Genomic DNA, 15,866 nt, shown 5'->3' on the forward strand with positions numbered 1-15,866 from the left:
ACCACTTTAATTGGGCTGGCGGCAGGAATTAGCAGGTGAAGAGCTTTGGCATGTGTTATGCAGGAGGTCAGATTAGATACGCAAAATAGCCCCTGAGAAAAGGAGTTAAAAACTCCCAACTTTCTCATTTTTATGTTTATTTAGCTTAAATGGCCAGACCAATTTTTCTTTAAATTGTTTGAAATGTTTTTCTTTCAGACTCAGACCCAAGGCTAAATGTTGCCAACTTTCATCCTCAAAGCAAAACATCTCCAGCTATGTCACAAAGCTCTGGGTGTAGATTTTTTTAATGGAAACCTGTCTCTCAAATGTCCCTCGTTTCATGGGATAACACTCATTTTAGTCTGAAGGCTACCTGTGTGGCACACAAATTTGGGGTCCCCTCACTTGGACTGTAACATCAGGAATACAGTCTCATGAAACGGAGGCTACGGAAACCTATGTCCGTGGAAGGAAGGAATCCAACAGCATTTTAAAGTTTCCTGCATGAATCATGTTTTGGTTCTTAGTCACGCACTGCATCCCATGTTTGGTCCTTGGCAGGTGGAGGGGTGTGTATAGAAATGTTACTCCGCCTCGAACCATTTTAATACCATTCATTTTCACCAGTGGAATCTGGCACCAAGAAAAACCCAACCCCCAGCATGTACAGATTAACTATAGCAGCCAAGAAACGCTATCATCAAATTGACTGGAAGGACTTGTCTCACTATAAACCTCACTTGCTGTCACCCTCCCCTTTTTTAGCAGCACTAAGCCCTGCACTCAAATCATTTTGATAGGTTCAAACCACGTGGTTAGAATAAGTCTTGTATTTTTTTGATCTGGATGGGATCCAATGCCATACCCCAGAGATGAAAGGACCATTCACAATGACTGTAATTCTGTGCTGTGTCATGTCTTTCACCCATGTAACGTTTTCACAAAGAGGCAGAGTTCTCACACATGCGAGTAAGATAAAGCTTGAAATCTGCAGTCTCTTTTTACGTTGCAGAGGCTTTAAGATGACTTCCATTTAAATGAGATAAATATTCGAAAGGGACTTTTCAGAGGGCCACAGTCACTTTAAGAACAAACAAACAAATAAAAGGCTGATTGCTTTCCACTTTCATTATGATCAATCCGGATGTTATTTACCTCTGTGGAGCAGCGTAAGGTTGGAGATGAACTGGCAGGTTTCAGCAGGAGTTTTGCAAGCTCTAATGTAGCTTTGTACACTTCTACCAATGTCAAAGAGTGTCACGTTAGATGCTAAAGAAAAGGTGGTTTGGACTGAAACTCGGACAGAATTGGACTCCCTGCCAAAAAAAAAACTATGCATCACCGTTTTGCATTTTATTTCATTGTTAATATGTCCTCGGCAGATTGCTATTATTAATACCAGTAACACATAGCATGCATAAAACACTTGATGTATATTGAAAAGACTGTCCAAACATTAGCTAAGTCCCCATAACAACCCTCTCTTATATTACCCCCACTTTACAGTCAGGGCAAACATATACATTTTTATTTTATATGGAGATATAACTATCTCATAGAACTGGAAGGGACCCCGAAAGGTCATCAAGTCCAGCACCCTGCCTTCCCTAGCAGAACCAAGCACTGATTTTGCCCCAGATCCCTAAGTGGCCCCCTCAAGGATTGAGCTCACAACTCTGGGTTTAGGAGGCCAATGCTCAAACCACTGAGCTAGACCCAATTCTGTCCACAGAGGGATACAAGTAATTCACAATGAAGCCAGTGAGAGGAGATTCTCGTATTTTTCAGGGGCAAAGTTAGGCTTAGGGATATTAATGATCTGATTTTGAAAACAGGTGTCATTGACTTCACTGGGAACTGGGGTTGGTCAGCACTTCTGAAAATCAGGCCATAAGTGACTTGCCTAAGGCCACAAAACAAGTCAGGGGCAGAGTACTAAGATGTTCCTTGCTCCCAGTTCCAGAGTGAGTCCTCTTATGCCACACTGTGTCTATCTTATTATCAACTGCAAAGTTTGTATCCAGAGTTGAACTTCCCCAGAGTTTTAGTCTGTTCAGATCAAGGAGGTTGGTCCTCCCCAACATATACATCCCTAACACATACATTGTATTACATTCCTTACCTTGCAGCTTTAACCATTGAGCTGTAATAGCCAGGTAACGTTGAAAGAGACATGTTCAGCTGAAGGAAAGAATGAATATTCTATTACTGTTCGGGAATTAAACAGGGATCTCTGACCTTCGCAACAGCCTCCTATTTCAATGAGACAGAGGGGCCTTTGTATTGTCAACAAGGGAAGGATGAAGTCGCCATTGTGCAGCTTTGGACATTAGCAAAGTCCTATGGTTTATAAAAATGGACATCTGTCCTGGGCCTGCTGTGCAGTGAGCACAAAGGGTGAGGACCAGCCAGCAAAGCAGTGGGGAAAGAGGCCTGCATAAGGCAGTATTCAGAACGACACACTTGGATGCTGCACATCATCAAAGGCGCCTCCCCCCGAATCCCACACTCAAGGAAAGAGTCTCAGACTCAGTCATTTATTTTGATTTCTCCTAAGTCTGTTTAGTCAATATCACGGAGGCTGTAAGCCCATCTTCCTGCTGCTTTAGCTATGTCACCAGACAAGCCGCCTTGCTTGGTAAACAGGCCCAGTGAACTGCTGTGACCAACGTCTGCTAAAAAGCTGATCTAACGTGTGCAAAGGTAAGAATGAAGACACGGTAGGCAAGAGAACTATCCCTGGTCTGAATGATACACGTGCTACCTCTCCACTATGAGCAAGGAGTTTGATTCTCCTGCTCGTCTACACAAACTCGCACTCGCTTGTACTGAGCTACGCGAGTTTCAATAGCTGTGTAGCCACGGTAGCAGCCGCGGAGGCATGGCTTACTTGTGCCAGGTATAAACCTGCCTGAAACTGGTGGGTACGTACGTGGCACCACTGCCAGCGCTACCACGGCTACCCTGCTATTGATACTCGTGCTAGCTCGCTGAGAGTAGTGGAGTACGTGTACGCAAGCAGGGGAATCCCAACCCTAGCTCGTAGTGTACTCCGAGCCACAGTTATCGTTTCCAAGCAACTTCAGCACCAGGTTGGTATTTATGAGACTTGTTGCTGAAACTGGGGGCATCCAGGATGATTGGTCCTGAATTTGCCTCTGAACCTGCAATAAAGATCTTTATATCCCCTACATTGGAAACTGCAGTACAACAACAAAGCACTAGGGGGAGGGTACTCAATACAAGCCTATAGGCAGCCCCAGCCTAGTCAGAATGAGCTTTGCCTTAGTCTAACTCACTCAGCCTCCTTGAAGCAGGGTCTCTCCATTGAGGTATTGATGGGATGGGGGATGAAATAAGATTCAAAAAATGTGCAGATCTTTTAATATAATTATCAGCCTAATCATCCATCCTTATTTCCTGCCTGGTCAAGTCATCTCTCAGCCAAGGGGGGAAAAAAGCAGCTAATGATTCAAGTTCCACATCTAAAGAAGCCCATCCACTGGCATGAAGGAAGAGCTGAGGTGATTCTTTCTTGTCCCATATCTCACTGGTGAAGCTTGGCTCTCCAGGGGGGTAATCAACAGTGGTTTCTGCCTTCCCAGAGATGGGCAACTTAGACTGGAATAGCATGAACACCAGCCAGTATTATTCGGCTATATGCAGTTTGTCTAATGTGTACTCTTCTGCAAACGCAGCATTCTTATGATTTATTTGTATTGTGGTAGCAACCAGGAGCTCCAGTTGTAGACTAGGACCCCATTGAGCTAGGTGCTGTACAAACAGAACAAAAAAAACCCCAAATAAATACAATTAAAAAACAAACAAAAAAAATTAATGGAGATATCCTACCTCCTAGAACTGGAAAGGATCTTGAAAGGTCATTGAGTCCAGCCCCCTGCCTTCACTAGCAGGACCAAGATACTGATTTTACCCCAGATCCCTAAGTGGCCCCCTCAAGGATTGAACTCACAACCCTGGGTTTAGCAGACCAACGCCCAAACCACTGAGCTATCCCTCCCCCCAAGACAAGTCTTGCCCCAAAGAGCCAATTCATTTTTTTCTTCCCACACACACACACAAAATCTGTTACGAAGCACTGGAATAACAGACTCATAGAACTGGAATGGACCTCGAGAGGTCTTCTAGTCCAGTCCCCTGCACTCATGGCAGGACTAAGTGTTATTTAGGCCATCCCTGACAGGTGTTTGTCTAACCTGTTCTTAAAAATTTCCAATGATGGAGATTCCACAACCTCCCCAGGCAATTTATTCCAGTGCTTAACCACCCTCACAGTTAGGAAGATTTACTTGAAGACTGTTATGTCCTCTCTCAGTCTTCTTTTCTCCAGACTAAACAAACCCTTTTTTTCAATCTTCCCTCAAAGGCCATGTTTTCTAGACCTTTCATCATTTTTGTTGCTCTTCTCTGGACTTTCTCCAATTTGTCCAAAGCTTTCCTGAAATGTGGCACGCAGAACTGGACACAATTGTCCAGCTGAAGCCCAATCAGTGCAAAGTAGAGCAGAAGAATTACTTCTTGTGTCTTGCTTACAACATATTTTACAGTCTTTGAGGAAAAGCCCTCAGCGTCTGGCATGGTCATGACATAGTAAATGAGAAATGCCTGAACCATAAAATTTCATTGGTACAAAGATAAACCCATGATTTAGAGTCTCTGTATCTTGTGCTTTGTTGCACAGATCATGACGACCATTTTTTTTAGTGGTCTCCAAAGTGGGGTGCGAGAGTCCGAGCGGCTTTTTTTTTTTTTTTTTCTTCGACAGTTCGGCCGTGGGTGCATGCTCAAAAATTTTTTACTGATGGGGTGCGCCATCAAAAACGTTTGGAGACCACTGTTTTAGAGAGGACACTTACCATTGTTATTATTTCATCTTCAATTCGAGGGAGTTCAGAATACTTCCCATGAGTAGTGTTCAGTTTCAGTGCAACTTGATCAACAAATGTTCTTACTAAAATTAAAAACAAAGCCTGTTAGCTACAATGCATGCAGCTTTGATACCCCACGCTGCGATCTTATCATGTCCCATGAGTTAGACAGGGGTTAGCCTGGTTGAAAACTGCAAGGGCTATAGCAATGGGAAACCTATGAATGAGTTTACCACTAAAAAGCACAGATCCCATGGGATTCTTCACAAAAGATTGTGTGTCCTAGCTAAATTCCAGCTCAGATAGTTATAGGTAATCTAACTGAATACTCCTGTAGCTTAAATTGAAGAGAAAGCTGTTCTTTTTCATTTCCTGTCCTAACCTGATGTGCAGTGGTACTACTTGCTGTTAATCAGTCTGCATTCCGCCAGAGAGGTAACTATGTTTTGCTGGGTGCAATAATTTTTGTACTATATACAGTATAATCTCTCTGTCTCTATAGGGACATTTATATGGTTGTTCTGAAGGTCTTGATAGACCAAGATCATCTGCCTTTCCCCCCTCCACCAAGTCTCTTTTTTATACTGTATATATTTTACTCATTTCTAATCTTCCATTCTTTGCATCGCTTATCTTGATCTTGCTGGGGTGTTTTTTTTTTTTAATTTTTCCAAATCCTTCCTATGTTGTGGTGCCCAAAATTGCATACAGCTGTTGAGGTGAAGTTGCTGTAGGCTCAGAAAGAGCAGCACACCACACAACCTGCCATGGCCCAAATATGGAGTGCAATGGGTGAAAGAGACTCCAAAGGAGGGACACAAAAACATTGTTAATGAGGGAAACTTTAAATATTGTGGGATTCATTCCTCCAGTGTAAATAACTCTTTCTATAACCCCAGTTACAAGAGTCTTTATTTCTGATTTGAATAACTTCAGCGTGGCCAACTCTCATGATTTTCTGGTATGTTTCGCCATATTTGGTGGTTTTCTTAAAGCCTCAGCTACTGGAGGCATGTGATTAGGTGAGAACCTCAACTTTTTTTTTTTTTTTTTTTTAGTAATTTTTTAGCCCTCGTCGGTGTAGAGAAAAGCTTGAAAATGTGACCCAGGTGTAAAGTTGTGATGGGGTCTACAGGTCCCACACTGAAGCTGGGCTGGGAGTGGAGCAATATTGAGCTAAGGGGTGGGCCCAGCCTACATGCACAGCATGTTCCCACAGCAGATACACTGGTAGCTCAGGGAAGTGGGGAGGGAGCTGCAAGCTCCCCCAAGGAAGCAAGACTGAAGCTGAGAGCTGTGTCAGGAGTGGCCACAGCTTTGTGAAGGCTGCTCTAGAAGCAGGTATTTTGGTCCTCCCTAAAAGAGATTTGCTTCAACAGGACACTAAGAGACTGAAGAGTGTCTCTGAAGCCAGCGACCATGTTCCAATTGGAATAGCTCCAGACTGGTAGGAAGTGACCCAGGGGAAAATATAATTTGGGGTAGCTCAATAGCTGGGCCAAATGCTTTGATAAACCCCTAGGGTACTGGGTCAAGACCCAGTGGAACGGGTGGGCCCAGATCCCCCAGTCCTCTGTAGTGACAGAACCTCTGTGAAAGCAATCTGAGTACACACAAGTGATTGAGGCTGCAGCCAGGGCCCCTCTGGGTTGACTAGGCTGGCAGAAACCATAATACCACGACCTGACCACTAGGACAACTGGTCATCGGACCATCCTGCTACAAACCTCAAGACTCAAAAACTAGAAGGCAAATAAAAATCATTCAAAATCTATTTGTTTTTTTAAAATCTTGTGATTTTTAAGCTAATGTCTTGATTTTGGGGGCGCCTGACTCATGAGTTTTGAAGACTTGGGGTGGGCAATATTTAATTTTCAACAATACGAGAGAAGAGATGTCAAATTTGTGTGGGATTTAGGTAACTTTGGGACTGAAATGCGTGATGCCCTTTGAGATGAGGTACAGTTTAGAGTTAAAAGCACTCTTGCCTACCTAGATTTATATAAGCCTGGGGGCAGAAGCTAATAACCCAAGTTGGAATTTGGTCAGAATAGCAGGGATTCTATCCCTAAATCTTCTATTAAATGTCATGAGATTGTCAGTGAAAATGGGAGATCACAGCTTCAGCTTTATATCTCATCCAAAAGACAAATACAGTTGCTGATAACATTAGAAAGCCTCCAATCCTTTCCCATGCCTTCAGGCTACACACAGAGGCCAGGTGCTCCTCTCATGGCAAGTTTTGTACCAGAGAAACCTCATTGACTTCTCTGACTCCTGATTTACACTGGCATAATAAAAGGTGAATTAGATTCACGGTGTTTATATAATCTGCCCTTTTCTTAGTGCAAAATCAAATCAAATCATTTGCTATCCTAGCAGTCCATCTTAAAAATGCCCTTCATTAATACCTCAGACATGATTCAATAGCACTATTTTCACATTTGTAATTCTTTCAGATCGTGGCTCACAGTAAAGTCTTGTAAAACAAAGTCACTTCTACAATGGGTCATGAGAAAAGCCTGAAATTCGGAGTTGTCTTGCATATAGAGGTGATGGAACTTGGGTATTGAATAATTGTGCTATATGCTAAACGAAAGCTACAAAATAAGGCCTTGTTCCTACAAAGACTTACACAGTTGCTTAACTTTATGCACATGATTAGTCCTACTAAAGTCAAGTTACACAATGGCCCTACTAACGTGTGCCTAAGTCTTTGTAGGAGTGGGATCTAAGCATTTTGTGGAAATCTTTTGGATTGTTAGAATTCATTAAAAAAAAATCTGGATTTTCTGTCCTTAAAATACAAATAAACCTGTAACCATTATTTGAAACATGCTGTTTCTATAGCTTTACAAAAGTGGAGGAAATCTTTAAATATTACTAAATCCCCAGGACATTTCACCACAAAATACAGTAGACTACATATCAGTATAGACAATAAAAGGCAATTATGCTAATGGAAACCAACCATCGGTAGCTGAATTTTAAAGGAAAGGATTTGTCTGATCCCTGGTTTTATTTCTGTCTTAGATTTTTATTTTTAACCGTGTATTTCTTTCTTTCTTTTTTTTTTTTTTTTTTCCGTGTATTTCTTTCTTTTTTTTTTTTTTTTTTTGCAGTGCAATTCTCTTACCTAAATTGCATTTTCCTTTTTCTAGCCGGTATCCAAGAGGACATTTGCAGACATAGGAGCCCTGAGTATTATTACATGTGGCCAAATCTGGGCATGGATTAGAAAGACATTCATCCACATCTGAAACAAGGGAGAAAACACAACAGCCGGTAGAATCACAGAATTACAAGGAATCCTTGGCAGTAGAACTAGAAGACCCTCTGTGTATTGCTGTATGACTCACTGCATCATTACCACTTATTATTATTTATCCTGTTCTTGATTATCCTACTGGAGTTGAGTGAATAAATGCAAACAGCTTTCCCATTCTCGTTCAGTAGTTTTACTGACTTTGCTTCAGCCCCTGTGAATAATAATGCCTAGCTCTTATCAATCACTTTTTATCAGTAGATCTCAAAGTGAAGGTGAAAGAACTTGCCCAAGGTCACTCAACAGGCTAGTGGCAGAACCCGAAACAGAACCCAGGTCTTCTGAGTCCCACACTGGTACTCTAGCCACTAGGATCATGGCCTATTTCTACAAACTGCTATCATTCAGGCAATGCAGATTGATTTATTTGATGGTGCTTGAATTGGGGGAGGGATAGCTCAGTGGTTTGAGCATTGGCCTGCTAAACCCAGGGTTGTGAACTCAATCCTTGAGGCGGCCACTTAGGGATCTAGAGCAAAAATCTGTCTGGGAATTGGTCCTGCTTTGAGCCAGAGGTTGGACTAGATGATCTCCTGAGATCCCTTCCAACCCAGATATTCTATGATAAGACAGAGGAGCCATTGGCTGCAATACTGTCCTTTACCTTCACTGCAGTCTTCTCCTTGCCAGGCTGGTGAACACTTGCACTGATATTTGCCCATAACACCATTAATAACGCATTTTCCATCATGCAGACAAGGGTTTGTGGTGCAGACATTGACTGTGAAATAAGACATTTGGGGGATTAATTCCTGGCTTGACTAGCATGACTGTAGTTTTGTCTATTTTCCGGTGCTTGGCATGCCGTACAACTGAACATTCAAATCCTTATGGGAAAAAGCATTGGATTCTCACCCCTTTTAAAAAGAACACTCCCTTTTCTGCCATGTCTGGAAATGCTCTTCATGACGCATGTGCTATTCTCATTAGCAGGAATATAAATGATGCACATGTCCAAGTGCAGAGCGTAGCCAGAAGGGTTGGCTTGTTTGTTGATTACACCGGATTACAAGACAAACTAGGTGGCACATGTCACTCAGATTTGTTTTGTGATTATTACTGAGCAGTGTAATTCACAAAGGCTGGAAGGATGGTTTTATGGTTAAAACACAGAGTTCAGGAACTCCCGTGTGCTGTTGCTGGCTCTGCTGCAAACTTACTGTGTGGCCTCAGACAGGTCACGGAGGCCAAACATTTCAAAAATGGCCACTGATTTTCGGCGTCCAGCCTGAGACAAACTGATTTTTCAGAGTTGCTGAGCGCTCACCCTGATGACTTCACCTGACCAGAGTTATGGGTGTTCAGCACCTATAAAAGCAGGGCTAAGGGGTCTTTTAAATATGAATTTGTCCACATTTTGAAACATGGTGGGGGGAAGAAATTGTGAAAACACGGAAATTCTCTCTCTCTCTCTTTTTTTTTTTAATGTCAAGATTTGGAATACTGTTAAAATCTTGAAATTCAAAAAATTTCGACCAGCTCTAACAGTGATGAGATACGCACGGGACTCCACCCCAAAACTCATATTCCTGTGTGTATTCTCACTGAAATCAATGGGATTGCTTGCATGAGAAAGGCAAGCACAATTGGGCTATTAATTCCTTAACATTTCTAAAGCAGTTCGGAAGGCATTACAAAAATACAGAGCATTATTAAATCCACAGTACAAAGTGTTAAGTCCAGGTCACCAAAAGGATTTCCTCTTTACAGTAAATGTCAAAACCTGACTTTTAAAAAAAGAATAAAGTAACAAAACATGAATCACTCAATAAAAAGAGGCTACATTAAATTAGATTCTCACGTAAAATGCATTAACCCATGTCACTATTCCCAATATACTTAAATACAATCTGTAATAAAAATATTCAGGCATAGAGTCCAGTCCTGTAAACATTTATTACTGGCTGTAATGCTTTCTATTTTATGTAGTCCTACTGATGTTAAAAGGATGACCGAAGTCAGTAAACACTACCCTGTGTAGGAAGTGTTTTCAGCCCCAGGGGCTTTAACTATGGGTTATATTTCCATTCAGATAAAAACTTTACTGAATATATTTAATTGAGAAGATAAGGAGACTAGACTAACTGACGCCCTTGGGTTTTTGTTATATAAAGTCCTTCACGCACTCCTCCCAGTGTGCTGATGACCTAGCCACAGCTACCTTTCCTCAACCCCCTTAGTCCCTTAAGGATAAGTACATGAGTCACCATTCCAGTTCACTCCTAGAAAGAGTTTTCCCTTAGCCAAGTGTGAAGATGCCTGCTTCTGCCAAATTATGTATTCTTGTTTTATGAAGTGGAGTTTCTGCCAAAGTTTCTGCTTCTAATATCAATCTAGTTCCATGTTCTTAACACATAACTGGCTACGACAAAAGGCAAAACTGGAACTTGTGCTTAACGCTTTTCCCTACTTTTCTTCAAAATATAAAATATAATAATGACTGTGGCAATAGATTCAGCAAGGATACAGAATGTGGCCTAGACTTTCGCTAACAAGAGAAGTGACAAATGCAAAATAATGCACATTGGAAAACAATACTAACTATACACACAAAACGATGGGGTCTAAAGGAGCTGTTACCACTCAAGAAAGAGATCTTGGAGTCATTGTGTGTAGTTCTCTGAAAATGTCTGTGCAGCAGCCAAAAAAGCTAACAGAATGTTAGGAACCATTAGGAAAGGGATAGATAAGAAGACGGTAATGTCACTATATAAATTCAGGGTACGCCCACACCTTGAATACTGTGTGAAGTTCTGGTTGCCCCATCTCAAAAAAGATATATTAGAACTGGAAAAATCACAGAGAAGGGCAACAAAAATGATTAGGCGTATGGAACAGCTTCCGTCTGAGGAGAGATTACAAAGACTGGGAGTGTCCATCTTAGAAAAGAGACAACTGAGGTGGAGATATGATAGAGGTTTATAAAATCATGAATGGTGTGGAGGAAGTGTTATTTATTCCTTCACATGACACAAGAACCAAGGCTCAGACGAAGAAATTAATAAGCAGCAAAGTTAAAACTAACATAAGTAAGTCCTTGTTCACACAACACATAGTTAATTTGTGGAACTCGGTGCTAGGGGATGTTGTGAAAGCCAGAAGTATAACTGCGTTCAAAAAAGAACTCATGTAGGATAGGTCCATCAATGGCTATTAGCCAAGATGGTCAGGGACACAACCATGTGCTCAGGTTGTCTCTAAGCCTCTGACTGACAGAAGCTGGGACTGGATTACAGTAGATAGATCACTGAATAATTGCCCTGTTCTGTTCATTCCCTCTGAAGCATCTGGCACCAGCCACTGTCAGAAGACAGGATGCTGGGCTAGACAGATCATTGGTCTAACCCAGGACAGCCATTCTTTTGTTCTTATGACAGGCCCTTTTGAGGGAGATTATATATACAGAGAGATAGAAAATGATCATAGGTTGTAATAACAGGACAAGCTCCAATGCAAATACTAATGCTGGCCAACTGTCTTTCCTCATTAACACGACATATATTTATATGTATCTATTTTTAATGAGAAATAAAGAAATTGTTAATTCTAAATGTACAAGGAGAGCTGGTCGACAGTTTTTGAATTTTAATTAACTTTTGGTAAAATTTCCACCAAAATTTTCTGCATTTTTCAACTGGGGAATCTAGTAAACTCTCTCCTTTTGTTTCAAATGCTTAAAAATACCCAGAATTAAGACTAACTCATATCCTCAAAGGTTTTTATATAAGCTATGTCTGATGTTCTCTTCATTCTACATACCCAATGTTTCTGGGCAACCTTTTAGCTGTTTTACCTGTTGTATGAGAAGTAGTTACTAATGCCCTTGTGCGACTGAACAGAGCAACAGTAGTTGGTTTGGTAGCTGCTGCCGAAGTGGTGGAAAACCCTGCAGTGGTTTTGCTTGGGGAAGATGTTTTGGAAGGATGTGTAGCTGGGATATTTTCTTCAGTGATTTTAATGCTAGTTGCAGTGCTAGTTTCCATTGATTTTGTAGTTACTCCAGTTACGTAGGCCAGTGTCGTGGTAGCAGCAGTTTGAACTCTGCGAGTTTTCGTAGTAAGAGAATGATCTGTAGTTGGCACAGAACGCTGTGGCCCAAAAGTCATGTCTGTTGACAGTGTAACTGTTTTCCCTGTTGTTAATTCCGCTGCAGGGAACACATCCCTTTGACTTGTCATATTTGGCAAGATACTGGTCGATGCTTTTGCCATCTCAGTGTGTTGGGTCTCCTTGCTCAGACTTGGAGCAGCTGTTGTCAGAAGCAAAGTTGTCTTTTCAAAATGGTCCCCACTGGAAGTGAAAGTTCCTCCTGCGGAGCTCGCTGTTACAAGTGTGGAAGCTGATGTGGATGAAGAGCGACTGCTGAGCTGTTCCATAGGTTCAGTCTGAAGAGGAAGTGGTCCTGTGGTTTTAAAACTAGTGCTCTCTTTCAACTGGTGTGGTCCGCTGTGATTGCTGTACTGTCTGGGTGTACTGACAGAGAACACAGCAGTCGATGGCTCCATGCTGTCTGTCCTTCCTGATGTAACCATGGCCCTGCTGGTTTGAAAACTGTCACCAGCGTGTGATGGTGAAGATGCTGAAGAAAATGAAGGTAATAAGGATGGTAATAAAGGAAATGATGCAACTGACGAGGAGGTGGATAAAGATGACGACAAAGATGGTGGTGGGAGTGACGATGATGCTATCACTGATGAAGAGGATGGTGGAGATGACTCTGATGATGCAAATGAATGAGGCGGCGATGGCGTGGATGAAAGCAAGTGATGTAACGATGACACCGAGGAAGAGGATGGAAATACTGATGAAGATAATGATGAGCTGCCAGTTGGCGACGATTCAGTGCCAGTGAAAAACAGAGTTGCATTTTGTAGATTGACTGTAGAGGAGTAAGTTGGCATTTTGGAAGAATGTACAAGCAAAGGCTCCGTAGATGGAGCAATTAAATCCCCGTCAGTTGATGATACGTTACTTCCTCTGCTCTGAGCCATAAAAGATGAGGATTGTGCTAAATCTGAAGAGTTGGAAATTTCTGCATAAAAAGTGGAACTTTCTGATGATTCGGCAGAGGTGCTGTTATTTGATATAGACAGTAACGTCCTGTCTCCGCCTCTACTAAATGTGGTTTGAATGTACATGCTGTCAGTGCGAGAAACAGAGGTCCTTTTCTCAGTGTCGATGCTGCTAACTGGTTGATGGCTACTTGCAATGCCTGGAATAGAAGAAAAAAAGTAACATGACAGTAATATATATCAAAATATTTTGGCATTTTACTGAAATTATATGTCTGATACAGAAAATTGACTGGTCTGTGTATTGGTCCATCCAGTCCATCAGTTTGTAAGGAGGTTATCTGCAAGTGAAAACTAGCTTGAGTGCAATGCTTTTGCAAATGTAACTATGTACTTATGACTATAATGGAATTTTTAACACCTTCTGAAATGTTAACCTCAAACTCTTGCAGCATTGAGTCCCACACAGGAACTGTATGTTCACCAATAAGTATTTTTATCTCTTTTCAATGTGTTGCCTTTTCACGTGATTGATTACTGTGTCCTCTTCTTGTACTTCGTGAAAGGGTAAATAGTAAAGTCCGTTTGTCCTCTAGATCATTCAGAATGACCTTATTCTCTAACTCTCTTCCTCCATTCCAAATTAAGTAAAACCAGTCTTTTTTTAATCTGTTTTTGCACAGAAGAATTCTCATGCCTCCATAGGAAGAATTACTTTCAAGGACATGTTCTATGTTAGTGTGTATAAAATAAAATAATGTCTTATAAACATTCATTGATCAAAGACTTTATAATCAGGAACCCTGGAAAGTACAACATGTCTCTTTGAAAAGTTAGCCGTGGATGATGCAGAATATTAACATTTATTTTACAGTTAATCATTGGAAGAGTGTGTGTGTAGTGAATTTCAGTGAATTTAGCAAAGTCCTTAGAAATATAGGATGGGATTTTCAAAAATCCTTCTGAATTGGCCTAATTCTGCTCCTACTGAAAGCTCCCATTGGCTTCATGGGGAACTGAGTTAGGCCAACAAGGAGCACTTTTGAAAGTACCACCCATAAAAAAGAAGGTAGAATGCGAACGAATAGCATATCTATCAGATTTCTACTAATACTAGCCAGTCAAGAATCACAGTTTCAATGTTAATAATCCTAGTTGGCTTGATGTCTACCCCTTTGGAAAGATTCCCCAGAACGTGTGAGCGTGGCTTTGATTCGGTTACTTTAGATAGCACATGGGTATATGGGACCACCATCTGTCTGCACACATGGAAAGTATTTAATGCACTGGTGAGATTTTGTATATAAGACTGGCATTCTCAAGGTAACATACACACAAAACACTTACTTGAAGGATCATTTTGGAAAGAAGAGTCAGTTGGTATCTTGGAAGAACGTATAAAGAAAGTCTCAGTTGAAGACCCAGTGAAACCCATATCATTTGCTGACATACTCGTCCCTCTAGTCTCTGCCATTGAAGGTGACTGAATTAATTCTGAGGAATTGGCAATTTCTGTATACGAAGTGGAGCTTTCTGTTGTATGGGTAGATGTGCTATTTGTCAGAGATTGTGACGTCCTTTCTCCACCTCCTGTTAACGTAGCTGAACTGTACATACTGTCAGTATAAGGACTGGAAATCCTTTTTTCGGTTTTTGAGCTGCTAAGAGACTGATGGTTACTTCCAACGGCTATAATGGGATTAAAAGGTGGAAATTAAATTTTATATGCACAAATCAGAATGAAATTGTGAGTTCTATAATAATTTTACCCTGAAATACAGGGCCAAATAACTCCAGCAACTTAAATGGAGCTATGCATGGGATTAATTTGGTTTATAAACACTTTTTACAAATGAAACACCGAGTATTTAAAAAAAAAATCATTTCTATTGATGGAAACCTTTATAAGCGGGACTTTCTAAGGATGAAAGGTATTGACACAATGTGTGTCAGTAGAGTTGGAATGATGCATTAGAATTACTTGTGTGAACTGGACTAGTCAGGAAGTGAACAGTCTCCTACACTAAGAAGATGTGGTCCACTTTCCTACACCGTTGGTCACTGTTAAATACCAAATGCTGTGTAGGTGATCTCATTGAAGAGAATCATTACTGCTTACAAATATTGTGCCTGGCAACTGCAGTGGCTTTGAATTTGTTAGCGATAACAATATGCATAACCCACAGTGGGGAGGAGTGGGAGAGAATGTTTTTCTTATCAAAATGAGATTTTTGAGTTCAGAAAACTCACAGGTTGTATCATTGGGTAAAGACAACGTTGAGCTCTTGGAAGAATCGGTAAGCAAAGGCTTGGTGGAAGGCTCCGTGAAATCGGCATCACTTGATGAGATATTGAAACCTCCAGCCTGTGATACAGAAGATAAGAACTGGGTTGAATCTGAAGCCTCGGCCGCGTCTATATTATGAGTGGAGATTTCTGTTGCCGCAGTCGATGTGCTGCTGTGAGTTTGAGATTGGGATGTCCTCTCCCCACCTCTGGCGAATGTTGTTGACACGTACGTACTATGAGTAGGAGAACTGGAAATCTTTTTTTCTCTATCTGAAATTGTAACCGATTGATGGCTACTTCCAACTCCTGAAAAGGAATTAAAATCTGAAAATTAAAGTTTTTATATGCACATCTTGAGCAGAACAACAA

At 41.2% G+C, this 15,866-nt stretch overlaps 1 protein-coding gene across 1 annotated transcript in view; it reads right to left on the minus strand.

Moving 5' to 3' along the window:
• The window catches only part of HEG1 (heart development protein with EGF like domains 1), a 43,702-nt gene that overhangs the window by 21,157 nt on the left and 6,679 nt on the right, over window positions 1-15,866 (minus strand). The window contains exons 3-10 of the mRNA XM_029910571.1: window positions 15,459-15,803; window positions 14,556-14,897; window positions 11,990-13,408; window positions 8,801-8,917; window positions 8,008-8,127; window positions 4,860-4,954; window positions 2,105-2,163; window positions 1,138-1,298 (exon numbers count right to left, since the gene is read on the minus strand). Coding sequence (XP_029766431.1) covers window positions 1,138-1,298; window positions 2,105-2,163; window positions 4,860-4,954; window positions 8,008-8,127; window positions 8,801-8,917; window positions 11,990-13,408; window positions 14,556-14,897; window positions 15,459-15,803 — 2,658 coding nt within the window. The remainder of the gene's footprint in view (window positions 1-1,137; window positions 1,299-2,104; window positions 2,164-4,859; window positions 4,955-8,007; window positions 8,128-8,800; window positions 8,918-11,989; window positions 13,409-14,555; window positions 14,898-15,458; window positions 15,804-15,866) is intronic.

Source organism: Terrapene carolina, unplaced genomic scaffold (assembly GCF_002925995.2).
Source record: "Terrapene carolina triunguis isolate 2854851 unplaced genomic scaffold, T_m_triunguis-2.0 Scaffold62, whole genome shotgun sequence".
NCBI lineage: Eukaryota > Metazoa > Chordata > Testudines > Emydidae > Terrapene > Terrapene triunguis.